The sequence below is a fragment of the Triturus cristatus genome, chromosome 4_1, assembly GCF_964204655.1.
Source record: "Triturus cristatus chromosome 4_1, aTriCri1.1, whole genome shotgun sequence".
Lineage (NCBI taxonomy): Eukaryota > Metazoa > Chordata > Amphibia > Caudata > Salamandridae > Triturus > Triturus cristatus.
This window is the reverse complement of record NC_140585.1, coordinates 61,721,096-61,748,322: the sequence shown is the minus strand read 5'-3', so window position 1 is coordinate 61,748,322 and position 27,227 is coordinate 61,721,096. Positions and strand designations below refer to the sequence as shown.

Here is a 27,227-nt window from a genome sequence, read left to right as displayed (position 1 = left end):
CCAAGTTTCACCAAGCGAATCGCTAGAATTAGCGAGGGGTTGAGAGGGACCCTATGTAGTCAAACTCTTTAAGGAGATAAAACATATACATAATGGTGTTATAAATAGGCATGATTATTTGATATGTATAAATGGGGAAAATTAATAAATCTGGAAGCAACTCATAGTGGCATTTCACTGAGTCGTAAGGGTCATGACCGCTGAAAGAATGACTGGATTACGGTGCAAATGGTCCAGTTCACGATATACTTGTGTATACTACCACACATGGTCATAATTAAAGTAAGCGATCACGTATTTACTTTGTCGGTGTAACTGCACATCCAGTACCATAATCTATGTCTACATCTTGCAGATGTTCCGTCCCATAGAACCCCACCCCTAGCTCCTTACTTCGTCAAGGTGGGTACACTTCCTGGACATTCTCCAACTCTCGCCATGTAGGTGGTGAGTTGCTGTCCTCCTCCTACCCTAAGACGGTTGAAGTTCAGGTCATGCAGGGGACGCAGGAGTCACATGATCTCGACGTCTACGGCGTCATGCGTCCAATCTTCAGATCTATACTGTGATTTTTTTTACAGGTTATTGGAAAGATAACTTTATTGAATGCTTGTCTATTCGTCAAGTTAGCAAGGGAGCCACTAATCAAAAGTGGAGTCTATATAGTGGTGAACTTTATATAATCAGGGTGTTCCAAGGTGTTAGAAATGGGATCTCTGGTTGGCTAAAGCTTGCGCCAAAGCCAGGCAGAGACTTCCACTCTAGTCAGGGCAAGGGAGTTACACGCCAAAGATAACCCCTGCTCAACCCCTTGGTAGCTTGGCACGAGCAGTCAGGCTTATCCCGGTGGCAATGTGTAAAGCGTTTGCACACGCACACAGCAACAACATCCCAGGCACACTACAAAAGGAACTCCACACAAGGTTATATCAAAAATAGCCTTTGTATTCTCATTACTCATTAGAATAGTAAACACATAATATACATGGTGCCACCTGGCACTGGGTCATATTTACAAGGGATTATATACACCTGATAGGGCCCACTGGACCACTGTCAGAACCATCACAGAGGGAACTTAGTAAAAGTAAACATATCATAAACGTACAACGAGTAATCACTGGTAACCACTGTACTTAGCATCAACCTGTAACATAAACTACATTATGCACAGTAGCACCTTTAGGCGCGAATTACATTTGGCGCCAACCTCACCAGCATAAACACATTATGCAATCCTCTCATAAGTCTAAACGCATTAGACCCTAACCTCCTACGGATAACTCCCATTTGGAAATAATCTCAGTGGAACATAATCTCACTAGCATAAACCATAATATGCAAACCAACCTCATAATTATAAAAACCACATTTAGAGGTATAACACAGGGTGCATAAAACATAGTACATACATTACATTGCCTAGCACCACATAATCACATTAGGGCCTGGCGCCCTACAATCCTAACAGTCCCCATGGCCAACTGGCCATCTCTCAGGGGCTTAGATGCCCTTTGTCCCAAAGTCAGGGCGCGCTGCCAATGCAGCGGACGTCAAGGGTGCGCACTCTGCGCAGGCCTAAATGTTGCAGCTGCCCACTACTTTCTGGGCAGCTGGGAATATCAAATGAGGGCCTAAACGGAGCAGCTGCCCACTATTTGCTGGGCAGCTGTGAGGCAATTAGAGGCCTGGACACCACTGGGCCCATCTGTCCCCTTCAGGGACTCTATAAACAGAACTACGCCAAAATGTTGCAGCTGGGGCGGCGCAGCTGTAAATCCATAATGGGCACTGGCACAACTGTGCCCTATGGGCCTCGCTGGGGCTCTCAAACAACTATGTCCCCATCGTTGCAGCTACCTGCGCACTCGCAGGACAGCTGGGAGCAGCCATTGGAACATGGGCACCAGTATGCCTCTGGACCCCTCCACTGGGGCTCTATGAATAGATTATGCCCATCGTTGGAGCCACACGGGCTCTGAAACAAAACATGCCTACGATGGAGCAGCCCTCTGCCATGTGGGGCCGCTCAGGGGGTAGGCACCGGCACTTGTGCCTGGGTTCCCCTTTTACCCCCAGCCCTCTTCACTCACCGGGCTGCGGGCCGTCCTCCTGACGAGCTCTGCTGCTCTCTGCGCCGGCAGGGCTCTCTGGAGGCTCGCCTCACTTCTGGGGCTGCCACTCAACATCGGCAGCTCTCCTTGGACATTGCGGGCTCCCTCAGCTTACGGGAGCCCCTCCTGGCCACAGACTTATCCTCGCTCACCCGGGCCCCCTCATGGGAACCTGGACTTTACCATGGAGCCTGCGCGGCTCCGGACGGATCTCTGGTGCTTCCGGCTTCCCCGAGGCTCTGCCCACATCCAAGCGTCTCTTGCCTGGCTTCCTGTTTTCGCCCGGGCCGCAGCGGGGATTTTACCAAAGTAGAACGCGGGGTGGGCTCCCGCTAAGGCAGCATAAGGCGGGGTGGGCACCCGCCGTTAACATAAACCAAGAATGCGGCAATACCGCGGGGTAGGCACCCGCTAAAGCACACGAACAGCGGGGTGGGCTCCCGCTCCTTTTAGCATTCCAGTGGGGGAATCCCCACATCGAGGTTCCCTCGAAGGAAATTACCGCTCGGGGCTGCGGAGCCCACGCGCTCCTTTCTGAATAAAAATAGAGCGCTTTTTAAAATAAAAGCAAAAGAGCTCACAGGGCGCATAGATCAGCCCAAGCATCCAAGCGAAAATCGTCTTCCAGGTCCAGGGGGCAATGCTGGGCCCAGGGAGGCAAACCCTCATGGTAGCCCCCCCCTGGGCCCCAGAAGCAGCACGCCCCTTCAGGAACAGCACCAAAGTACAGAACTGAACATTTTCATGGGGTCACAGCCCCTATATTTATATCAGTAAATCCCTTTGTGTCACAGCACAGGGCTTGGGGATACCAGTCAGAACTGGTTTAGAGGGGCTTTGGAGCACTTTGTTTTGCCCAGCTCCTCTCCCCTTTGTCAGGTGGGGGTTCAGGGATCAGATGCACCACACATGGCGGAGCCAGCATTGTGGACGGAAGGCACAGCCCTATTCAGGTCCCAGGTGCAACTCCTCCCCCCCCCCATCTGCATTCAGATCTCTCTATTCATCACTGGGATGACTCACCTTTTTCCTGGAGCCACCCACACCTCTCAGCTCCTGTCAATCACAAGCCAGACATGCAATTCACATCAGGCAAGCAGACACACAGTACACAGAAATGCCCACTTCTAAAAGTAGCATTTCTCCACCAGTTGCCATAAATCTGCGCACACCATTGTGCAGCATTTTTCCTCACGAGTTCATACATACCAAACTCGCCCCTGCACTCCTCTCATACCAGGAATCACCATGGACACACAGATCCCCCATGCATTCCTAAGGGAGGGCAGGCCAATCTCACCACATGCACTCAGAGAGCTCACGCACTGTACACAGTTCTAAAGTGCCCAGAGGCCTAAAATCACTACCACCATGTCAGAGCTTAAGGCAAAAAGTTCAGGGGTGAACCTGCCAAAAGGGCCAAGTCCAACACAAGGAATATCATCATTCAATCCAAACACCTGGCTTTTTATTCTATACACCCACTTCTGCTCCTTCATCAGGAATAATCTCTACGGCGTCATGCATCTGATCTTCAGATCTATACTGTGATTTTTTTACAGGTTATTGGAAAGATAACTTTATTGAATGCTTGTCTATTTCTCAAGGTTGCATGGCGATATAAACATATATGCCCCCAGCTTGTTGCAGATTAATTATGATCGACTGGAAGCGTGAATGTAATATGCAGATTCCCTTCGGGAGGAATGTTGTTTATGCCTGGGGGTCACCCATCATAGTGTTATAAATTATAAGAACAGTATCTGATGTGTAATTAAGTCTATTAGTCAAACTGGCAAGGGAGTAATTCCTATACATGTTTAAACCGATACAATACATAGATAATGTTAAATGTAGGGACCCTTCTTACACCTAAGGTTCGCATTAACTCCTATTTCTCCTACGTTTTCCTTCATCAAGTTTTTTCTATTGCTACCTAGCAGTTTGTATTTCTCACATTTCATTTAGTTTTATTCACAGATAGATGCTCATGGGGCAAGGGGCCCACTAATCAAAACTGGAGTCTATATAGTGGTCAACTTTATATATTCAGGGTGTTCCAAGGAATAACATCATTCAATCCCAACACTTGGCTTTTCACTCTGTACACCCACTTCCGTTCCCACATCAGGAATAATCTTTTTTTATCTCTTGTAGATGGTCTGATTCTGGGTTAGTCCAGCACCGTCCAGGATAGGTCATTAACTGTGTGGTGTTCCTCTAGGTAGTGTGTAGTAAACTTTGTATTGGATTTCTGGCATCTAATGGTACTTCTGTGTTCTTACACCTAAGGTTCGCATTAACCTGTGTCTCTCCTACGTTTTCATTCATCAAGTTTTATCTATAGCCACACAGCATGTTCAGTTGTTTGTATTTCTCATATATTATTTAGTTTTATTCACAGATAGGTGCTCAGGGGGCAAGGGGGCATCATGGTACACAAGGTTGTTAGTAAGCAAGCCCAATGATGAAGCTTGTCACAATTTTGTGAGTGAGGACAGTTTTTTCCCACTGAGCATGTGCCAACTTTTACTATCCACTTTCCTACTTCTATGTGTGTGTTGCGCTGACAGTATTCACTCTGGCAGGGGGGCAGGCTGCTGACTCGGACTGGCATCAGCTCTATTGCTGGCGCTGGTGTGCTCAGCCTGTGTATGACATGGTAACTCATGGAATCCATACCGCTGGGCTGGTGAGCATATGCCAATTCTGACCAGCTGCACCAAAATGGCAAGTCAGGCGTGGCCAACTCTGTGTCCGGGAATCGATCCCCATCCACAGTGCCGTGGTGCGAGTGGCGAAGAGGACCTGAGCTACCATTAATTTGCCCAACACACTGACAAGTGTCAGTGAACACTTACTGAAATGCCACACACTCGCACCCTGCGGGTAGCGCGGTCCGGCAGCACTGCAAGGTTACCTCATGACTCAGCCCCCCACTTATTAAAATGTCTCAAGGCTTCACAATTATATGTTAAGTATCTAAGTAGCCAAGTCATTGGGTAGTGACTCATCAGTGATGCCGCGTCGTATCGGCTTGTGGTGTGTCCAGTCCCAATACATTGTAACAAGTAGAGAGCTGCGAGGAGCAGATCATGAGCACGCCCCTGAAACCTAACGGGAACAGCGTGCAACATGCATTGCCACTCAGTCATGGAGCATTATAGCAGCTGAGGAGGCGCTATAATGTGTGACTTCGGATTTCAGTGTGGTGATGCGGACCACCAAACTGAAATGCGTTAGTCTAACGCCTGATGCATGGTACGTGGCAGGGCTGGCCATACTGATGCAACTAAACGGAGGTCATGGGCACGTGGCGTGCCGGCTCACGTGGCAGTCAGAATCTCGGCTACAATGAATGATTTTTATTTTGCTCCTGTGAGTTGTCAGTGAGTGTGTTTTGCAATACAGCAGCCTGCCAGGCTGTGTCCTAGACAACTGTTAACTGACTATAATTATGAAGGGTGAGGCAGCGGAAATCTGTGTCGGGGCCTCTCACATACTACAAGACTGGAACCGGGAGAGAGCCGTCTGGCCAGTGATGTTCCGCCCTTGCCTCGATTGATTTGTCAGCAAAAAGCCTAGGGCCCGGTGGGTGTACTAAGGCTGGTGAAAGCTGGAATGACTAATTGCTTTTCTGCGGATGTAACATTGTTTTGAGCTCCCCATCTTTTTGTGCCTGTAGAACACCAGCCCGTCCTCCCAACAGGTATCCAAGGCTGTAGAAACATGTCCCTAGTTCAATCTCCTACCTGCCTGGGCCCCGGAATTGTTGCTGTCGTCTGGCAACACTAGTACTTTGAAGCTGGTGACATCCACCAGTTCAGAGAGCTTCTCTCACGTCCAGCGTACCTCCTGAAACCTTGGCAGTTATGATAGGGAACAACCCAAAACCACAGGAAGATTTGACATATAACTTAATGCCACACTATATTTGGTCTGGTGTATGAAATTGCATGGCATATTTCTCTATTTACTTTGCTATGTACCATAATGTGCATCTGAAAAACCTGATAAAGAAAGCGTTAAAAAAATAAAATGAAATATAAACTGTCACCTCCAGTTGAAAACTTTCTATGAATACTCTTTAGTCCTCTGCATAAGTGTTTTGAAGATGCTCATGTGAAGTGAAACTGTAAATACTTTCTGAGGCCTCTAAAAATCCAGACATTTCCTGCCACCAAATGCTTGTTTGTGTATATTTCACTCCTGAAGGCTGGATGTGATGGTTCTTTAAGTGGCCAGCAGAGGGCGCGCCTCGCTTACTGGGATGAATCCACTGAGCACATTGTATGAAAGGGAGAAGGGTTTCCTGTTCCAGGTCAGCGGTGGCAGAGACAGTACAAACAGCAGATGTTGACATCATTTTCGGCCTCTCTCTCTGTGTCCAGCCTGCTGCAGAGGAGGAAGGACGCCCTGTCTCTCTGTGCTGTCATCTTCATCTTCAGACACTCACAGACTCCCCACCACCTCTCCCAGACCCCAAATCTGCACCTGCACCACCCCAGCCTTAGGAGGAGGAGAGAGCCTGGAAATGTCTGTACAGGTTTCTGCTCAGGTAGGAGATTGTCAGCACCTTGTCCTGTGTTTGTAGAAATAGATTGAATGATCCTGAAAGAAATCTCTGCCAGGAGCCGGGCTCTTCTATCCAGAGACTTCTGGGGGCCTTTCCGTCCGGCCCTGGGCGTGTTTGTGGTCATCATTTGTTTTAAAGAGAGGATATGTGCACTGCACTGCATCGTAATGCACTGTGAGAAATATGTTCACACTGCACTGCATTTCACTGCACTATGAGTAATCTGTGCACGCTGCACTGCATCTTACTGCACTGTGAGGAATCTGTGCACTGCATCTTACTGCACTATGAGGAATCCGTGTACGCTGCACTGCATCCTAATGCACTGTGACAGATCTGTGCACACTGCACTTTAGAGCACTATAAGGAATCTGTGTCACTATAATGCATCTTACTGTACTGAGGAATTTGTGCCACTGCGCTGCATCTTACTGCACTGTGAAAAATGTGTTCAAATTGCATTGCATATTAGCGCTCTATGAGAAATCTGTGCACACTCTTTGCTCGTCTCTCGCTGTTAGTTTTTTGACTTGCCCACCTGTACCCCTGTGTTAGAAGCATGTCCACCAGGCAGCTGAACGTCAAGGCTCCCCTGCTGCCCCTTTGCCCCTGTTTTCATATCTCAGTCTAGGTAAAACTTTAGTCATTGCAATAGTTTCCAGCGGCATAGGTTGGCTTATGCAGATGTTGGCGGGGCTGTCAGTCACTCTTCTTGGCCTTTCCTCTCTGTACCGAAATCGTTATGATCACTTGCTGTAAGAGGGTCTGCTCTGTGCAGAATAGTCGGGTACTTCTCGGCACACAGCAGACGTCTGAGCAAAGTCACATGTGAAGTTCTAGTTCTTCCCCATAGTTTGGAAGAATTAGGCAGCTTTGAGTGAGACTTCAGCACGACTTCAAATATGTGAGTGATTACAAGCACCCAGGGCTACTTGTATGACAATGATGCAAGGGGTTGCTGCACTCTCTCATCAACGGTGTGTTGATGAGGATTGTGCTATGATTTGAAGCCTACATGAAGGATTCCAAGAGACTCTTGAAGTCATTCTGCTCTAGTTGTCACTTCAGCAGGAAGGGGAGAACAAGATGAGCGAGCAGAAAAGGCAAGAAGAGGTCAGAGAAGAGAAATAAGAGTGATACAGAGAGAAAACACACGAAGGGTGGAGTAAAGTAATTAATAGATTTCGGCCAAAATATGAAAGAAAGACATTTGTAGGGGAAGGAGCGAGCATTCTAAAAGATGGCCAAGAAAAGAAATGTAATTAACATTATTTATAGATTGCCAAAAGTTGATTATATGTTCTGAGCTAAAAATGTGATTTAAGTGTGACGTGAATGTGAGTCTTCAAGAGTTATAGGTGTAATGTGCTGTTTAGTGGTACCAATATGTAAGCCAATTTTAGAGCTATGGATCTGGGATTTAATCCCAATCACTGAACGGTGTAAATGAACCAAATGGAGGGATCAATATATTTTCCGTGGGTTACCAATTTCAGCTCTAGTGAGATAGTTTAGAGGCCCCAGGTTCCAACTGTCCTCCTTAAAAAGTGGGTTTATGCACTTACGGCACATATCTTTGTTACCTATGTAGCACACATACCAATCCCAATAACTGCTGTTGGGAATTGTCCTTTCTAGGGTGCTTTCCCTCAACAATTTTCATCTTTTTTCCCTCCCGGTTTTCTGCTGATCTATGTGCTAGCCTAAAGACTTTGATCTCTTTTTACACTGCCATTGAGTGCCAATCTGCTGTGCTTGTCATATATATACTAGTGATTAGTATATAGATGATTGGCTAAATTGAGTCCCTTGTCTAGAGGTAAGACATGTACCTAGGGCATGTAACTCAACACCTCCTGCGTGGGCCAGCAGAACTGGTTGTGCCACCCACGGAGGTAGTTCTTTAAATGTGCCACAGCTTTGCCATGACGTGGCCTGTGTGTGCAGGTTACTGTTACTAGGCTTGGCATTTAAGAAGACACTTGCCAAGGTTCTGCATGTCTCTTGCTATATCTGAGTACTCCCTGGGGACAGGGTGCGTTGTCGGGAAGAGGTAGGGCATGTGTATGTGTGCGTTACATACACTGGTAGTGAATGGCACAGAGTAGTGTGTTTGGTACAGTAGGGCTTGCTTCTCGTATTGGATTGCCCTGAGGGATCTGTGGAAAGGCTATTGAGCTGGATTTCCTGCATGCAGAAGAGTGTCAGTATAGTGTTTGATATTGATGAGTTCGTAATGGCGAACCTGCTCCGGTGGTGTGAGTGAATTCGACATTTTGATGGTGGAAAAACCACTTTGGGAAAGTGGGAATGTCAGTACTCATGGCTCTGTATGCCTATCCACCTGTCTCCAATTCACAGCTGGCTGCTGGGGGGATGGCTACATCTGTGCAATTCTGATATGACAGCCATAAACTAGGGGCTCAAGGCATACTGTAGACCTCTCACTCTGAAGTGCCTTCCTGTGTTGGTTAAGAGGGGGTGGAATTGGCACCTGCAATCCAAGTGACAGGGTTGTGGGCCCACTAGATACTGATCAAGCCTCCCAGGGTAGAATGTCACACATGACAACATTTAGAGAGGGTCCGTGCATTTCAAAGGTGGCATTTTGAGCTGATCTCATCTTCATAGGTCATTGTGGGTATAACCACTGGGGCTCTGCCTTTAGGAATTAAAGACGCTTTGGGGATTGGAAACATACTACGCTGGTTCAATGCTGGGACATCAACAAGAAGAACTCTTGGAGCGGAGAACTGCAACTCAATTATCTGCAGACTTGTGGTGGCCTGGGGCTTGTTATGCTCTAAGAAGGGGACTATCACTTGGTGGATTTTGCCTGGATGTTGCTGGCCTGCAGCTAATTGCCAACTGTCGTGGCCCGGGTCCCCAAGCAGTCTCCAAGGGCTGGTTGACTGGCCTCCTGATCACAAGTTCCCAAGGACAAAAAAGATCTCCCTGTATTGAAGAACTGGGGTATTTAATCCCAGCGGCGCAGGGTACGCCTGAAATCTTCTGAGTTCGCCTTCCAAATTACAGAGACACGGAACACTCTGCTTGCGTAGGAACTTCAATTTATTTAGCTGCAGCTAGGTACAGTTATCCTAGAAGTACATCAGTGGTAGGTTCTCAGGAGACTGCCCCTTCAATTCGTGGCTTGAATCCCCTAAAGCAACAACCCCCTCAATGTGCAATAAAAATGCAAATCATCCACAAGCCAACATTCTTCGTACGAGATACAGGTTAATGGGCAATAGAAATACCATCCCTGAGGTCGTGTTCCCTACCCGACCCTATAGGTCAGGTGGCATAGCCATTCCTTGGTTAAATTAATTTACGACAGGACGTGTTTGCGTGTTGCAGATGGTGAATTCGTAAAACAACTGTAGAGGCCGAGAACGGTCACCAAGGGTCAATAGAATGGTTATCTGGGGGATAAGTTTGCTTCGAGTCAGTCTAAGAATGTACTCCGCTCAGGAAGACAGAAAAGGTTGTGTTATGTGCTACAGTATGAAGTTAGTAAAGAACGCTATGAAGGTTATTGATGCCTGAGTGAGGGCAACAGCGTAATGGTGTCAATGAAGGTTATGGGGCGAAATTTAGATTTCCTCAGACCCTCCTTTTGCCATTACTCAGGCAAAGGGACCGGAGGCTGTTTGTTAATCTGAATCGACTTCAATAGCCATGAAATCTACCAGCTGTTGTTGCAGCTTTATCTTCGTGTTCGCTGCTTTCTGGGATACCAGATTTGGAACACACAGGGTGGCGCAGAGCCCGCATATAGCGGGGCCACATTGTAGGCAAAGGCAACATGAGAAGAGAATAGCCAAAGTCGCTCCGACAAAGGTAAGGATCTTCCATCCCCACATAGACAGTAGTCCCCAAAACCATCCCATCAGAGGCCAGTTTCCTTCATCCTGGTGAACGGACTCAGCGATATTATGTAGTTTAGAGATGGCTTGGTATACTGTAGGGGCGTTGTCTGGAATAAAAATGCAACAGCTAGATCCGATCAATCTGCATACGCCCCCACGGTCAGCAAGGATGATATCTAAGACCATCCTGTTCTGAAGCGTGACGAGGCAGTCAGCAACGAGTTCTGCAGTGATGTTACTCAAAGCTCCAGCTGTTTCATTGACAGTGGCTTCTACAACTCAAATTAGTTGTCTTATGTCTCTACTGTTGGCTATTGGGCCCCAGAATGGAAGGAGTCCTTTCAAGACCTCCCCGGCTCCTTGTCCTTGCGTATCCTGGTCAGACATCACCCTTCTTTTCTGTAAATGATGCTTGGCATCTGCTATATATGTAGGTGGCAACAACCAAGCGATATAACAAGTGCCTCTCCAATTACCAGGTAGAGAAGTGTAAGCCTTGTTTCCACACACGAAGTATGTATTACGTGAGGGAACCATGCGAGGCCAATCTGTCCCATTCAATGTCACAATATGTTGGCAATTGCTTGTACCTTTGTATTCTAACCCTCCTTTCCTAATACAGAATGGTGCTTGTCCAGGTACCACTAGAAAAGTTTGTCCTTTTCGAGAGGTTCTATTAGAGGGCAGAAAATACAAATCCGTAGATTTGGTTTGGCGATCAGCATATTCTGACTTCTCACTATCCGTCCCATATATCCTTTTTCTGTCACGCCAACATAAATGGTATAGATGTACTCCCAAGCTCCTTACTTCTCGAGTATCACCATCTCCAGAAAATACCCAACTGGCGCTCAATTCCCACCAGGCACTACAAGAGCCATTAAATGAAAAAGGAAGGGTAATGTATGGCATTCCAGTATTCACCGAACTTGGCAGAAGACCACAAACCCAACAGTTCGTCGCGTTAGTAGCCAATTGATGTTGGTGTAGCATGGAAACAAATGTGTTGTTGCGGAATTCACTTCTTCTTGACTCAACATGAGGTGATAGAGTGACATGTGTATGCATTTCAACTATAACTTCGGGGGTAGACTGTGTAAACATTACATGTAGTCCCCATCCGATGCAAGACAATATCATACATATCAAAATCAATACTATTAAAACCACTATAAAACGATTATGTAAAAATATACAATGTTTCGTGCTTTTTGTTTGCCTTTTGTCCATTCCCTTTTGAACAGTCATTTCCAGCTCTAAATATTGCCCGTGACGGGAGGTTGCTTCACTCAGTTGTGATTGTCTGTAGTTTTTTATACTTTCCTACAAGTCCCACAGGCCTAGAGCCACAACTTGGGTCACAATTCTGAGACTTACGATCACGGCCCTGCAATCATGTGGAAATGGAAGATGGACAAAGTCAATGAGGCACTATTGAGGTATTTTGTTCAGTCTGGGCCTCAAATCGTACCTCCGGGAACCAGGTACAGTCTGTTCTGGGAAAAGGAAATGTTGGTCAGTAGTGTCCAATTTCACTGCCGGTGGGATAGCTGTCTGGATGACCTCGTCGTCGTCTTTTCCTGCTCTGGCAAAGTCTAGGTGTGCATCGCTGAATAGTCCAATTCTTGGTATTCTTTCAGTTTCAGAATCACCAATTTGTTTATGAACCCACTGATCATAAGGCAATGGTAGGGGCACTTTCTTGTACTGTATCCCATGTACCCAGTTCTTTTTGCATACCACCTTTACTGCAGTACGCGTCGTCAGCAGAACCTGACGAGGCTCTCTCCAGCGAGGTTCCAGGTTCTTCGACCTCTGGAAGTTCTTGATGCACACCCAGTCTCCTGGCCGTATGGTGTGACCAGGATCCGTTGAAACCTGAGGCAAAGTATCTTGTACCTGTTGGTGAAGGACACGTAACTTAGTTGTTAGATCATGTAAATAGTCAATCAACAATGGATGTTCTATTTCTGAGTATTTCTTTGGCCTTGGGACTCCCCATATATTTGCAGGGCGTCCAAAAACAACCTCATAGGGACTAAGCCCCATACGGGAATGGGTGGTTGTTCTGGTGGATAACAGAGCCAAGGGCAAAGCATCAGGCCAGGCAAGACCCGTGCTGGCTTGTATTTTCGCCAGTTTGAGCTTAAGGGTGCCATTATAGCATTCCACCAAACCTACTGACTGAGGATGGTTTGCTGCGTGGAACTTTTGCGTAATGCCAAGGCCTGTGCATACTTTCTGCATGATCTGACCCACAAATTCATTTCCGTTGTCACTCCAAATAATTCTGGGTAACCCAAATCTCGGCAGAAACTCCTTCAAAAGGACTTTTGCTGTGGATAGAGCAGTATTATCCTTCAAGGGATAGGGCTCTACCCATCGGGAGAAGGCACATACTACAACAAGAACGTACTTCAGATTGTTACATCGTTCCATGTGAATGTAATCTATTTGTAAAACCTCAAAAGGGTAAGTTGGGGGAGCAAAGTGGCCTGCTAGTGTTGGTGTTCCCTTTCCTGGGTTATGCATCAAGCATACAATACAATGCTTGACCAGGTTGTCTGCACATTTAGGGATTCCCACATTCTTCCATACTGGCTCCAGAAGCTTGCATATACCTTTAGCGCTAATATGGGCTGGACCATGTGCCATGGTAACTACCGGGAGTACATAAGCATCTGGTAGTAACCAGCGTTGATGCTCTGATAAGTCTGTCCAGCACCCTGTCACATCCAATCTTCCTATCCTTTCTTTCCACGTACTCAATTCTTTCTCTGTGGCCTCTGCCTGGATCGTTTTCACACTATCCACAGTATTCTCACACATCCCTCCTTGTGCAACCCATCTAGCAGAGCCTGCAACATACATGCGGCTTGTAGTGTCTCTAGCTGTCTCTTTTGCTATGTGGTCTGCGAAAGCATTTCTTTGACCTACATCATCAGTGATTTTCTTATGTGCACTACACTTAATGATCGCTATCTGAGTGGGCAAGGTGAGTGATTCAAGGAGGTCATTTACCAATTGGCCATGTTGTATCTTAGTGCCATGGGATGTGAGAAACCCTCTTTCCTTCCACAGGCCGCCAAAACTATGGGCCACTCCAAATGCATACTGACTATCAGTGTACACATTCACCCTTTTTCCTTCAGCCACCACACAAGCTCTAGTCAGTGCTATCAATTCAGCAGCCTGGGCTGAGTTATGTATAATACGCGCTGTTTCTACAACAGTGTATAAGGTAGTGACTGCATAGGCTGAGGTCGTTTCACCATTCGGAAGCTTAAAACAAGAACCGTCCACTCATAGGATCCCATCCGGGTCCAGGAGTGGAGTGTCCTTTAAATCAACTCTGCCTCTTGTCTCTTCCTCTGTGCGGAGGAAGCAGTCATGCTGCTCCTGAGTACCATTTTCTACTGGAATTGGCAGCAATGTTGCCGGGTTCAGGGCATTACATCGCTTAATGTGTATGTGGCTAGCCAAGAGCGTCAATTCGTACCCTGAAAGGCGTGCACTCGTGAGGTGTTGAGTCTTTGTTCTATTTAGGAGGGTGTCTACTGCATGTGGCACCATGACAACACGGGTATTATGTAATACCAATCCAGCAGACTGGCGAATGGAAACTGCCGCTGCTGCTGTAGCCCTCAAACAGCTAGGTAATGCCTTGGCCACTGGATCTAACGTGGCCGAAAAATATGCACAGGGACGCATATGCTTGCCCCCAAATCGTTGTGTTAGAACTGATAATGCACAACCTTCTTTCTCATGAACATAGAGTGTGAAAGGCTTACTGTAATCAGGAGTACCTAACACAGGGGCAGAGCACAAGGCAGTGCGTAAATCAGTGAAACTTGTCTGACATTCCGCAGTCCATGGAAGCGGGTGTGGTGTATCTTTAAGAGTGAGTGCCAACAAGGGTTTCGCCAGAAGGGAAAAATTGGGGATCCATTGTCTACAATAAGAGGTAATACCTAAAAAGGTACGGACCTCTCTTTGCGTACATGGAATAGGCATTTGGGCAATTGCTTGGATACGTTCTGGGGTCAATCGCCTTCCCTCCTTTGACAAGAGATGACCTAGGTAGGTAACCTCTTGGCAGCAATATTGCAATTTTGATGGTGAAACCTTGTGGTTGTGGTCAGATAAGTGGCGTAACAGTGAAGTGGTAGCCTTTTTACAAGTGTCTTCAGAGTCTGCTGCAACCAACAGGTCATCCACATATTGAATGAGAGTTGCCCCTGGTGGTAAAGACAGAGTATCGAGCTGTGTTTTTAATGCTTGACTATAAATGGAGGGGCTCTCGCAATAGCCTTGGGGAGCTCGCTTGAACCTGAAGCTTCGGCCTGCTAACGAGAAACCAAAAATATCCCTACTTTCCTCAGCAATGGGAATGCTGAAGAAAGCATTTTTGAGGTCAATGACGGAAAACCAGGAGGCTGAGGCTGGTATCATTGTCAACAGTGCATTAATATCCGGGACAACAGGGAATTGAGGTACCACAATCTTGTTGACTTCTCTGAGATCAATCACAAAACGATAGACAGGTGGCTGGGAGGGGTCGCTTCGTTTAAAAACAGGCAGAACAGGGCTATTGCATACATTTCCCCTAGTCTCTTCAACCACCCCGTTTTGTACCAAATCATGAATTATAGTCAAAAGAGCTTTTTCGCCATCGCTTGGAATTTTATACTGTGTAATGCGAGGAAATGTAACATTGGGCTTGAGCGTTACAATGTAAGGAGGAATCCGCAGGAGGCCCACATCATTGGGGCCGGTGGCCCAGAGGGTGGCTGGAAGAAATTGTAATTCAGGGGGAAGCTTATCTCTAGACAAGTACATCGGTGAAGTCAACTTCTTACCCAAGGTAAGACGTACACCAGAAGGGGAACAGTGTAAGGTCGCATATAATCTCTTCAATAAATCCAAGCCCAACAAATTCTCACCACAACCAGTTGTCAAAAGGAGCGGGGCCTTCAATGTGTAAGGACCTATTGAAATGGGCAAAGGGCGTGAAACTGGGTTTTTAATTGGGGCGCCAGACAAACCTACAGAAACATTAGTACAGCCAGACAAAGGTGCCCCAGGGAGTGTAGAGTGAATCATAGAGCTCTTCGTTGCACCAGTGTCTAATAGGAATGGCTCTGTTACACCTAGTGCTTCCACCTTAACATAAGGCCCGCTTTGGTCCACTGGAACTGATACTACTCCCTTACTTTGTCCATGGCTATCCTAGCTAGGTTCGGAATTCTGACTCTCATCCTCAGTATAATAATCGCTATTGTAATAGTTGGTAGACTGAACATTTTGCTGATCAAAATAATTCGTGGAGTTCCCAGGGGGCATGGAACGTTGGTTATTAGGCGGCGTACCTCGTCCTCTACCTCTGGGTGCCGACTGATAACCACCCTGGCCTTGTGACGCGGGAATACCGCTCGTGCGCTGTAACAAAACCGGGCAATTATACTTTAAATGGCCTTCTTCTTTACAGTAAGTGCATTGATTTTGGCCTAGTGGCGGTCGGGGAACGAACGGTCCAGAGCTCTGCAACTGTCTCTGAAATTGCTGAGGTGGCTGAAATTCACGCTGGGCAGGGCGAGGAGGATAAGCTTGTTGCAGGAGAACTTTAGTTTTCAGCTCTTTAGTCTTTTTATCAACTTTCTCTCTTTCCCCTTTATCCCTATTTTCATAATACTGAGCAGTAGCCAATATTTGGGCGAAGAGGAGACCGCCCACGCACTTTCGGAATTCTTCAGTTTATTCGATATTTCCGGAACCAAATTTGACACAAACTTGTCTACAAACAACCGTTGGCCACCTTCTGTGCTCATATCCTGGCCACTATGATCGATGAACGTCTCCTCGAAACAAGTGAAGAAATCAGAGACGTTTTCATCCACTTTCTGTTTACAAGCTGCTAACTTATCCCAATTAACTCAGAGAGGGGGCATCATAGTTTTTAGTAAGGCAATGATCCTAGCTGGGAGTTCTGTAAGTAGAGCCTCAGGTTTGGCACCACCCACTTGGAGTCTGTCCACGGCGAGTATGGCAGCCCAATCACCTCCCAGTTCCCCCACATGATCCTCTTTCCGGATCTTAGCCCATAATGGTTGTGGGACCACATTACCCATTAGCATGTCTATATCGGCCAGATTCATAACACATGCGTCGACAGTTTGGGACAATTCTTTGTAGTACCCAGCAGGATTTTTACGGGGGTCCGGTAAGGACTGCTTGAGGGCCAATACCTCCGATCGTTTCCAAGGAACGTGTACCCACACACGTTGGAAATGAGCAGGTATAGCATGGTTAGCACCCTGCGCTGCAACCTCCTCTCTCCACACTGGCGGAACCTCCCTCATGGGATAGTGTTTTAACTTTCGCTTGACCGAGGAGTCGCGTTTTGGCAAGGACCGGCAGGCAAGCATCATTCTAAAAGTAACAAGCGTTCCTACCGCGTTCTCAACCTCTGTGCCCACAATCAGCCCTTTATCAAACTCGGCCTGAACATCGAACAAGCCCTGAGGGGCTCGTCCCAATCCCATATTTTCCCACTCTTGACATAGAATATCACACATAGTATTAAAAACATGTCTCTGTGTTGGTGCCTCCCACTGCTGAAAGGTTATCATGATATCTTGCACACTATACTCGGCGTCCTTTGCGATCAACCTTCGGGCTTGAAGATCTAGCACTTCCCGTTCCTCCGAACTTGGGAGCTGACTACGAGTTTGTCTACGAGGAGGAACAGGGGTCATTTGAAACGTCCCAAAGAGAGGGGACAGAAGGCCAGAAACAGTATCAATCATTCGCCTCCGAGCGGAGGGAGAATTCGCCATTAGAACAGGAGACAGAGTATTAGGCGGGGCAGAAGGGGGAGTAACCGGTACAAAGGGAGACGAAGGTAAGGGAGAGCTCGGTAATACCGACAAAGGCTGTGATGGGGGTGGAATAACCGGTAGCGGAGCGACCGGCGGAACAACCGGTAGAACAGGTGGGGCAGGCGCCAATAACAAAGGGGCATTCGCTCCGGGGGCAGGCGGTAATCCAAAAGGTACATTAACCCCTTGCGCATAGGGCGGGGGTAATCTTAACAGATGGGACATTAAAGCATCCTTCTCAGGGTCCGCATCTTTCTCCGTAGGGGAAGTTGGCAGCACTGGATAACATCTATCTACCGCCATACGATGCTGCCTATCTAAAACCTCAATCGCATGATCGGTTTCATTGTTTTTAAACTGTTGCGCAGCTTGTAAAATTGACATATCCCTTCTATCTCTTTTAGCTTGTTTTATTTCTTTCTGTTTGGCCTCCTTACGCCATAAGCGAAAAGAGTCAAACATAGCCGGCCGGGCTTCCGTTTAAACAACTTGTTTTCCAAATTATCTAAGATATTGAGCTCAAAACTGCCGTTCGGCGGCCATCTTAAAACACCATCTTTCCTAGTATAGCGAACCCACGCCTCATTAAAAGCTATGGGGCCAATACCATGTTTAGAATATACCTCATAAGTGGGAGTTCCGGCCGGAGGAATTGGACAAGAGTCCTCCAGTCGGAAATCCCTATCGCGATTATAACAAAACCAATTTCCAAATTTACTGAAACCAGGCATCGCTACCACAATAGTTTCTGTACAAACTTCAAGGGGGTTTAAATAGTCACTTTATCGTACACAAACTGCACTCACCCGTCGGTTTCGGCTGTTGCAAAAGTCGAACAAAACAAAACAAAGACAAAGGAGTGGCCACTATACTTAACTTAACCAAGTGCTTCCTTACGCCGACAGAGGTCCGTCTAATGTCTCTCCATACCAATCAAGGGAGCCAAAGCGTAGCCGCAGTCAGGGCAGCAGGTCTTTGCAGCCGTTGGAAGGGAGAAGCCACACGGTAAAAACCTTCGGTCCACTTACGACATGCAGGGGTCGATCACGTGGTGCGCGGCCTCCGGAATTTCCTTGCGGGGCTCCTCACGATCCTCGGGCTGGACCCACGACCTCTGAAGCGGCCTCACAGAGGGCACCAATTGAAGAACTGTGGTATTTAATCCCAGCGGCGCAGGGTACGCCTGAAATCTTCTGAGTTCGCCTTCCAAATTACAGAGACACGGAACACTCTGCTTGCGTAGGAACTTCAATTTGTTTGGCTGCAGCTAGGTACAGTTATCCTAGAAGTACATCAGTGGTAGGTTCTCAGGAGACTGCCCCTTCAATTTGTGGCTCGCAGTCTTATGTAGCGCTTCAATCCCCTAAAGCAACAACCCCCACAATGTGCAATAAAAATGCAAATCATCCACAAGCAAACATTCTTCGTACGAAATACAGGTTAATGGGCAATAGAAATACCTTCCCTGAGGTCGTGTTCCCTACCCGACCCTATAGGTCAGGTGGCATAGCCATTCCTTGGTTAAATTAATTTACGACAGGACGTGTTTGCGTGTTGCAGATGGTGAATTCGTAAAACAACTGTAGAGGCCGAGAACGGTCACCAAGGGTCAATAGATGGTTATCTGGGGGATAAGTTTGCTTCGAGCCGGTCTAAGAATGTACTCCGCTCAGGAAGACAGAAAAGGTTGTGTTATGTGCTACAGTATGAAGTTAGTAAAGAACGCTATGAAGGTTATTGATGCCTGAGTGAGGGCAACAGCGTAATGGTGTCAATGAAGGTTATGGGGCGAAATTTAGATTTCCTCAGTTTCCACAAGAACATAAGGACTGCTCAGGGTGAGGCGTAAACATGTGGAATTGATTGTCCGTTGAGACAAGCACCCTCCCAACGTGTGCCGTCATCAGACTGTGCTTAAGAGTGAGCTGGTAAAGTTCAGTAGCACGCCTGGGGGGGCTATAGAGTGACAAGTTCGACGGGTGCAGGGGACATTTGATGAGTCCGAGAGGCCCTAGCTTTCAGCCCGAAACCTCTGCTAGTTAGTATTCCTTAGCGTATAGTTTCTGAGCAGTGTTGCGAGAAGTTTGCAGAGTCTGCGAAAGCCAAGCTGGCAGCATAGGCTGTGTCCGACCTCCAGATTGGGTGGACGACAGTGCCTGACATTGTGGCCTCAGTCTGAGGTCACCGGCTTCTTCTCCCTGGACTCACGCCACAGGTACTACCTTGTTAAGAATAGCGTGACTGGAGGTCTCGTCATGCCTTGTGTGCACCCACGACTTGCTCCCTGGAGCAACTGTAGCTCCTACCTCGACCAGAGACGAAATCATTCTCCAAATTGGGAGTGCGCCAGCTTCTGGTGTTGTAGTTATTTTCCTGCGGGGAGGATAGTGATCCTGCACTTGTGAAGGTGCCACTGGGTGCCTGAGGACCTAATCTGGATAAACAAAAACACGTAACTGTTTCCTTCCACTTTAGGTGGTTCCTTAATCTAATCAAAGTTTTGACAGCAGGGGCAACGTGTATCCTTGGCTGGTGTAGTTTGAGTGGCTGAGGGGCTAAGTCACAAGGTGTAGAGAGAATCTGTGATTTTTTGACCATTAAAAGTGTATGGAGTACGCGATAATGGGAATGTTGTGGTTTATGCTAATGTGTTAGCGGAAAAGTGGAATACCTCTGAACAGCCTGGATATATGTTTCTTTTACTTTTAATGTGGAAGGGATTGCTTGAATTGTGAACACCTCGGGGACGTATACACATGGGTGTATGTTGCTTACAATGCTGAAGGGATAATGGTGCAAGTGAACACCCAGGACAATTACATACATGTGAATGCCGTTTTGCTGCTAGTGGAAGAGTTTGAAAATGTAATATAACTGTAAAGTATATACGCAATGTGTATGTCGTTTTGATTTCAATATGTGTGCAATATAAAGACCAGTGTTGTATACATACCTTGTGGAGTCTTTTTGTACCATCCACAGGGTGTTACTAGGTTTAGGGTTGTGCCAACACTTTACACTTTGACCCTGAGGATAAGCCTGACTGCTCTGTGCCAAGCTATCCAAGGGTGAGCGTAGGTTATCAGACAAGTGTATCATACTCATCCTATCTAGGACAGTGGATTCTGCCTGGCTTCGATGCATCCCAACCAAAAAACGCTGGGCCTAACAAATTCCTAATAAAAAAATAATTGAATTTTTTTTTTAAGCTGCACCTTTTTTGCACCCAAGACCCCCTCAATCTGTCCCAACTCTAGACATGTTTTTGAAGAGCCATGTCTTCAGCTTCTTGCTTAGTTCAAGAAGTGAGGAAGAGGCTCTGATGTGTTGAGGGAAGTCGTTCCACACTTTAGGAGTCATGTATGAGAAGAGTTGGCCTCCGGGACTGTTTCTGTGTATGCATGAGATGTGATTGAGTATGAGTATGGCTGAACAGAGGTGCATAGGGGGTTGATGGAAGGTGATGCAGTTGTAAATGTAGTCAGGGATTTGTTGGGTAGTGCCTTGAATGTGTGGATGAGGAGTTTGAATTGTGGGCACTTTAGTGCCTTTAATGTGTGAGTGAGGAGTTGAAATGAGGGCGCTTATGTGTCTGGAGCCAGGGAGCTGTGTTATGTATTCTGAGTGGGATGTTGAGGATACGTCTGACTGCTGCGTTTTTGATGTTTTCAGCCTTCTGCTGAGATGTTTGATTCCTGCATACAGAGAGTTCCCGTGGTCCAAACTACTGTTGATGAGTGTGTGGATGACGGTCTTATGGTGATTCTCAGGAGCCATTTGAAAATGTTCTTTAGGGTGTGGAAGCAGTGACGGCATTGACCTGTGTGAACCTGTCCACCTTTTTGTTGATGATGAGCCCTAGGTTGCTGACGCGTGAGATGGAGTTGGGAGTAGGTCCTAGGTTGGATGGCCATCAGATGGAGTCCCATGGACAGGTGTTGTTTCCAAAGATCAACACTTCTATCTTCTCAGTGTTGAGTTTGAGACAGTTAAACTTCATCCTGGTGGCTACCTCCATCATGCAGGCAGTGAACTTTTTCCTTGAGTTGTGAATTTTGTCTGAGAGGGACAATATTAGTTGTGTGTCGTCAGTGTAGGAGAGGATATTGATGTAGTGGGTATGGATGGCGTTGGCTGGTGGGGTTATTTAAGTGTTGAATAGTGTTCTGCTGAGGAGTGAACCTTGAGGTGCTCTGCAGATGAGATTTCCAGTTTCCAAGGATTATGATGTCAGGTTGACTGTCGGAGTTCTTTTTATCTGGAAGGCGCAGATCAATTGCGTGCAGGTTCTTGAATCTCGATCTTGTGAAGGAGCCAGATGAGGATGAGATGTGGTACCATGTGACACGCCGCCAAGAGGTTGAATAGGATGACTGCCTTACCCTCTCCTCTGTCTAGGATCATGTAAATGGCGTAGGTAGGTTCAATGAGCTTTGTGTCCGTACTATGGTTGGGCCTGCATCCAGACTGGGTGGCATTGAGGAGCTGGTGGTTGACAAGGTAGCTGGTGAGACACTTCTTGATGGTTTTCTCTTGGACTATGGCCATGTATGATAGGAGGGTGATTAGTCAGAAGTTGGAGAGTTTGGTGAGGTCCTCAGAGGGTTTCCTCTACATGGCTGTGACAGCTGCCTTACTCCAGGTTTCTAGGAAGAGGACCGCATTGATGGAGTCATTCAGGATGGGAGTGAGGACTTCACTGATGGTGGTTAGACCTTTGTTGAAAGTGTGGTGGGGGCATGGGTCTAATGGGTCCCGGAGTGGATGGTCTTCATGGTTGCGGCAGTCTCTTTTGTGGAGATGTCGTTCTACATGTTCAAGGTCCATTCATCAGCTGAGATTGGAAGACTGGCTGCAAGGTTGCTGGAGTCAGGTTGAAGGTTGAAGTTGGCGTAGGTGGATGTGGATGTGATCTCCTTCGAAAAGAAGTTACAGAGATTGTTGCAATGGGTCGTGTAAGGGGAGATGTTGCTGGTGCTGGCTGCAGCACCGTGAATTTTCTGACCATGAAGATTTATTTGGTGCTGTTGTTGCTGACTTCGATGCGTTGGGTGTGGGCTGTTCGCTTGGCATTTCAGACATGCTGGTGGAAGCATGTCAGGGCAGATTAGAATATGTCATTGTCTGCGGTGTCTTGGATCATTCTCCACTTGCTTTCCATGTGCTTACGGTGCTGCATTGCCATCCTGAGTTCTCCTGTTTACCAGCTGGCTTGCTTTTGTGATCTTGATTTTTTTTTTTCTGTGCATTAGGGGGGCCGTTTTGTTGGTGCAGGTGGTGATCCATTCATTGAAGTTTTTGATGTCTTCCACTCGGTTGCTGGTGTGCTTTGAGAGGCGTATGGAGAGGGCAGAAGCCCAGTCCGTCTCTGAGATGTTCTTCCAGCAGCGGCGACCTGTCCAGAGGTGGGGGATCTCCTGTGATCCAGGATGGTCAGCTTCAAACTCAAAAGGGTGTTGTCTGTTCAGGTGATAGGCTTTGGTTTGTAGACTCCTATGTTGTTTAGTGTGGAAAGGAGATGGTGCAGGAAGTGTTTGGCGGTGTGGGTGGGTCTGGTGATGTGCTGAGTAATGTTGGGGTTCATAAGGCTTTTGAGGAGGGTATTTGAATTTTAGTCAATACTATCCTCTAGGTGAAAGTTTGGGTCTCAAAGGAGGATGAAAGTTCTGGAGTTGATGGTAATCTCAGAACTAGATTCATTCTAATTTCCAGTCTTTCTGTTGCACAGAACTATATCGGGACTGCTGGCTTTTCTCTGACCCAATGAGAACCTCATTTAGTTTGTGAACACCTGAGGGGAAAAAGAAATTGGTGTTTTCCCCACACGGGATACGGTCCGTGTGAAGGTCACCTTCTTCAGATAGCAACCGTTGTATCCTCTCTGGTTAATTACTTGATGTCTGGAACACTACGTGGAATACACATCCAGTCTCCTGTGATCCCATACTCTTTACCAAGAGACTAAAAACGGCCAAAGTGTACCCCAATCACACTGAGGGTGGATAGTTCCCCTTCTAACAATGCTATGATGTGACTGGCTGTGGTGGCAGCAGATTATTCGTCAGGGTACCACTGTGTTCACTTGCAACCCTAAGGGGAATGCTGCTGGGAGACGGTGGGGAGAGCAGGTATGTGTCTGTCTGTCTGACTGGCTGTTTGCTGTTATATGCTGGTTGTCCGGTGAGTCACCACAAACCACAGGATCCTTCCAGCCCAGCTGGCCTCAGAGCAACAACAAGCATCATCGAGGGCAATGGTGCTGTACAAACATATTTTCTGTTGGACGTTCTGTGACCAAAGGTGTCATGGCACTAGGGAACCAAGAACAGACTGATAGATGTGAAACAGACAGACAAGAGATAGATATCACGCACACCAATTGTTTGTCAAGAAATTAGTTAAATCCTTAGCAGGTAATTTGCGTGCAGCTAGAGGAGCGACCCCTGAACCTAGGTCGGTAGATAAATGTTAGTTGCACTGCCCCATTCGGGGTGGTGTCCCTCTATGCGCACAGCACTATGGGGTAACGAAGTTACTAATCTTCACAAGCATGAGTTTGAGTCAAAAGTTCATTTATTCATAATGAAAAGTATGTTGCCATATTGTAAACTTCAAATGTTAAGTCACAACGATATCAACGGATATCCTCTATGCATTTCGGGTAAAACCCTTCATCAGGAGGAATCCTGTAACAGAAATAGGAGAACATGTTGCTAATCCCCTTAAAATGCAATAATTAAACAAAGCATACAAAAGAGTAAATGACATTGCCCTTCCGTGAAAGGTCAAAATTAAACTAAATAGAGTTACTCGAAAGAGTATATGTGACAGTGTTGCAGTATAAACTGAAACGAGAAGAAGCACAGTAACGGTGAAACTTAAGAGATAATAACGGTGAGAAGTGAAAAATAAAATACAAATAAACTTGGATGGTGAGAGACACCACGCGTTGTGATGCGACAGTAAGTTCAACATATATGCGAAAAAATCAAACTTTGAATGAACCTGGGTCAAACACAGGTGCATGAGTTAATACGTGAAACTGCGTGTGTGAAGTTGTACGTTTGAAGCGCTGGGGTGAACGCTCAAGCGTTGTAAACAGGCTAATAAACGTGATAAAATCAAAGGAACAGGGTCAAAGGAATCCGGGTTAGAAGAGAAAATTACCTCGATTCGTTGGTGAAACGAGCATGGTGAAATTGTGCCGATCCGGAAGATCGTGAATTGTAACGGTCACCATGTTAAATAGGAGATTGAGTGATAAACAAAAAAAGAGGACTCAAAGTGCGGCGGCCATCTTAAAGATGCAAAGTGTATTAGTAGTTGTACTATTTATCGGCAAATGTGAACCAAAAAAAAGCAAGAGATTTATGTGATAACAAAGGTTTACCAAAAAAGGGAATGTTGAAATGAAAGACATGTCGGAAACAATAAAGTTAGGAAAGTAAATAAAGTTGAAAGGGATAACAAAGTTCAAAAGAAATGTTCAAGAAAATAAAATAGGGAAAAAAGTTCGGAAATGTTAGAAACGTTGAAAACGAAAGTATAGAAAATAATGGTTGAAGAAGGTTAAAAGAAAAGATTACGAAAAAAACAATAACATTGAAAAAAGCATTAAAAGGTAATCAAAACATTGTAGAATTAAACGTAAATACATGAATTTTCACACAGGCATCGATGCAAAGTCAAATAAAGCAACTGAGTTCAAGGCGGTCATTCAGACCATGTGGTACCGTCGAGTTCATTTTATATATCCAAGATGTTTCTCTTTGGATCAAGAATTTTCGATTGTCACATCCATCTTTTAGTGGGACTGTCTCGCACACCAAAAAGCGTAGTTGACTGACATTGTGTTTGTGTTCGTTGAAGTGTATTGCTACTGAAGATTTGAGATTGTTGTTGCGGATATTACTTTTATGTTCATTTAATCGTATCTTCATCTTTCTTTCCGTCTTCCCAATGTGTGGAAGACCACATGGGCATTTCAACATGTACACGACGTTTTTGGAATCACAAGTTGCAGACACAAAGAGTTTAATATTGTGACCCTTAGTTGGGTGCTGTATGTTGTTGCCTTTGATAATGTTGTTGCAGTTGCCGCAGTTATGGCAGGGTATGGTGCCCTTATATTCAGAAATACACTGTGGTGAGCTTGTTGGTTTCAGAAGATCCATGAGATTTTTGCTCCTTTCATAGGCGAACAGTGGTTGATCTGAAAAAATTTGGTTGAAGTCAGGCTCCATACGTAACAAAGGCCAATGCCTAAGGATTGATTTTCGTATGTTGGAACTTTCAGTTGAAAATTTGGTCACCATAACTAATCTCGCATGTGGTTCTGAGGATGTCGGTTGTTTGTTTAATAATGATCTCCTTGGTTTGTTTAGCGATTTCTCAATAGCCTTCTCTAGAATTTGTGATGGATAGCCCCGCTCAGTAAAGCGTCGTTCCATGTCTGAAGTTTGTTGGTTCAGTTGATCCGGCTCAGAGATGATGCGTTTTATCCTGAGGATCTGTGAGTATGGTAAGTGACGTTTCAGTGATGGCTGATGAAAACTGAGGTAGTGTAGCAAGTTGTTTCTATCAGTATCCTTCCTGTACAGGGTGGTTTGAATGTGTTGATTAACAATGTAAATGGAAACATCAAGGAAGTTTATGTGTGTATCACTGATTTGAAAAGTGAATTTCAATCTGTCGTTGATGGTGTTGAGATCCTCAATCGCTTCACTCAGGATGGGCTTGGGACCCATCCAAATTAAGAAAATGTCGTCAATGTAACGAACAAACAGTAACAAGTGGTTTACCCATGGTGTGGTGTGTAGAATATGATCCAACTCAAACTTATGCATGAACAGGTTGGCATAGCAAGGGGCTGCACAATTGCCCATCGAAGTTCCATTCAGTTGAAGGAAGAATTGATTATTGTAACAGAAATAGCTGTGGTAAAGTGTAAAATGTAGAAGCTCCATTAAGAAAACTTGTAGATCGTGAGGAGTCTGTGATTGCAAAAGAAAATGTTCCATGGCCTCCAGCCCCATGTCATGGGGGATTGAGGTATATAAAGAAGTCACATCTATAGTGCAGAAGTACATATCAGTTTCCCATGGAATATTGAAGTTCAAGAGGATATTCAAAAAATCCGTGGTGTCCTTAACAAAGGTAGACATGGCCTGCACTAAAGGTTGAAGATGTCTGTCTATGTACTTGCCAACTGGTTCATGGAGCGAGCCTCTGGTGGAAACAATGGGCCGCATAGGAGGATCCAATAAGTTCTTATGTATCTTGGGTAGCATGCGTAAAGATGGATTTTTTGGGAATCTAGAAATCAGAAATTTCTTTTCCGTATCACCAATGGTACCAGATAGGACTGCTTTGTCCACCAAGATCTGTAATGTTTTCAAAATAGCCGATGTAGGGTTGTAATCCAGTCTAGAGTAGGTGTTTGAATCTAGCACATGTTCATCTAATTTTCGAATGTAGTGTGTAGTATCCATGGCGACAAGTGCACCGCCTTTATCAGCATCGAGGAAGGTGATGTCAGGATTATTTGCCAGTTGTTTGAGCAATGATTTGTCTTTTGTCGTAATGTTAGGATGTCTAGATTTGCGATGTTTGAAAACCGACTGAAGATCTTGTTTTACCAAAGTCTCAAAAGTATCAAGAATCTTGTGGCTCACTGGAGCCACAAAAGTACTCTTTGATGATAGTCCTTTTAATGTGTTTTCGGTTTTTTTTGTAGGTTTTTTTGTAGGTTTTTTTGAATATCCTCTTGAACTTCAATATTCCATGG

At 46.0% G+C, this 27,227-nt stretch overlaps 1 protein-coding gene across 1 annotated transcript in view; it reads left to right on the top strand.

Moving 5' to 3' along the window:
• The first annotated feature begins 6,450 nt into the window (after positions 1-6,450).
• Positions 6,451-27,227, top strand: part of LOC146839515 (uncharacterized) — a 75,833-nt gene continuing 55,056 nt past the window's right edge. The window contains exon 1 of the mRNA XM_085651571.1: positions 6,451-6,672. Within this exon, the coding sequence (XP_085507697.1) occupies positions 6,468-6,672 (205 nt within the window). The 5' untranslated portion in view covers positions 6,451-6,467. The remainder of the gene's footprint in view (positions 6,673-27,227) is intronic.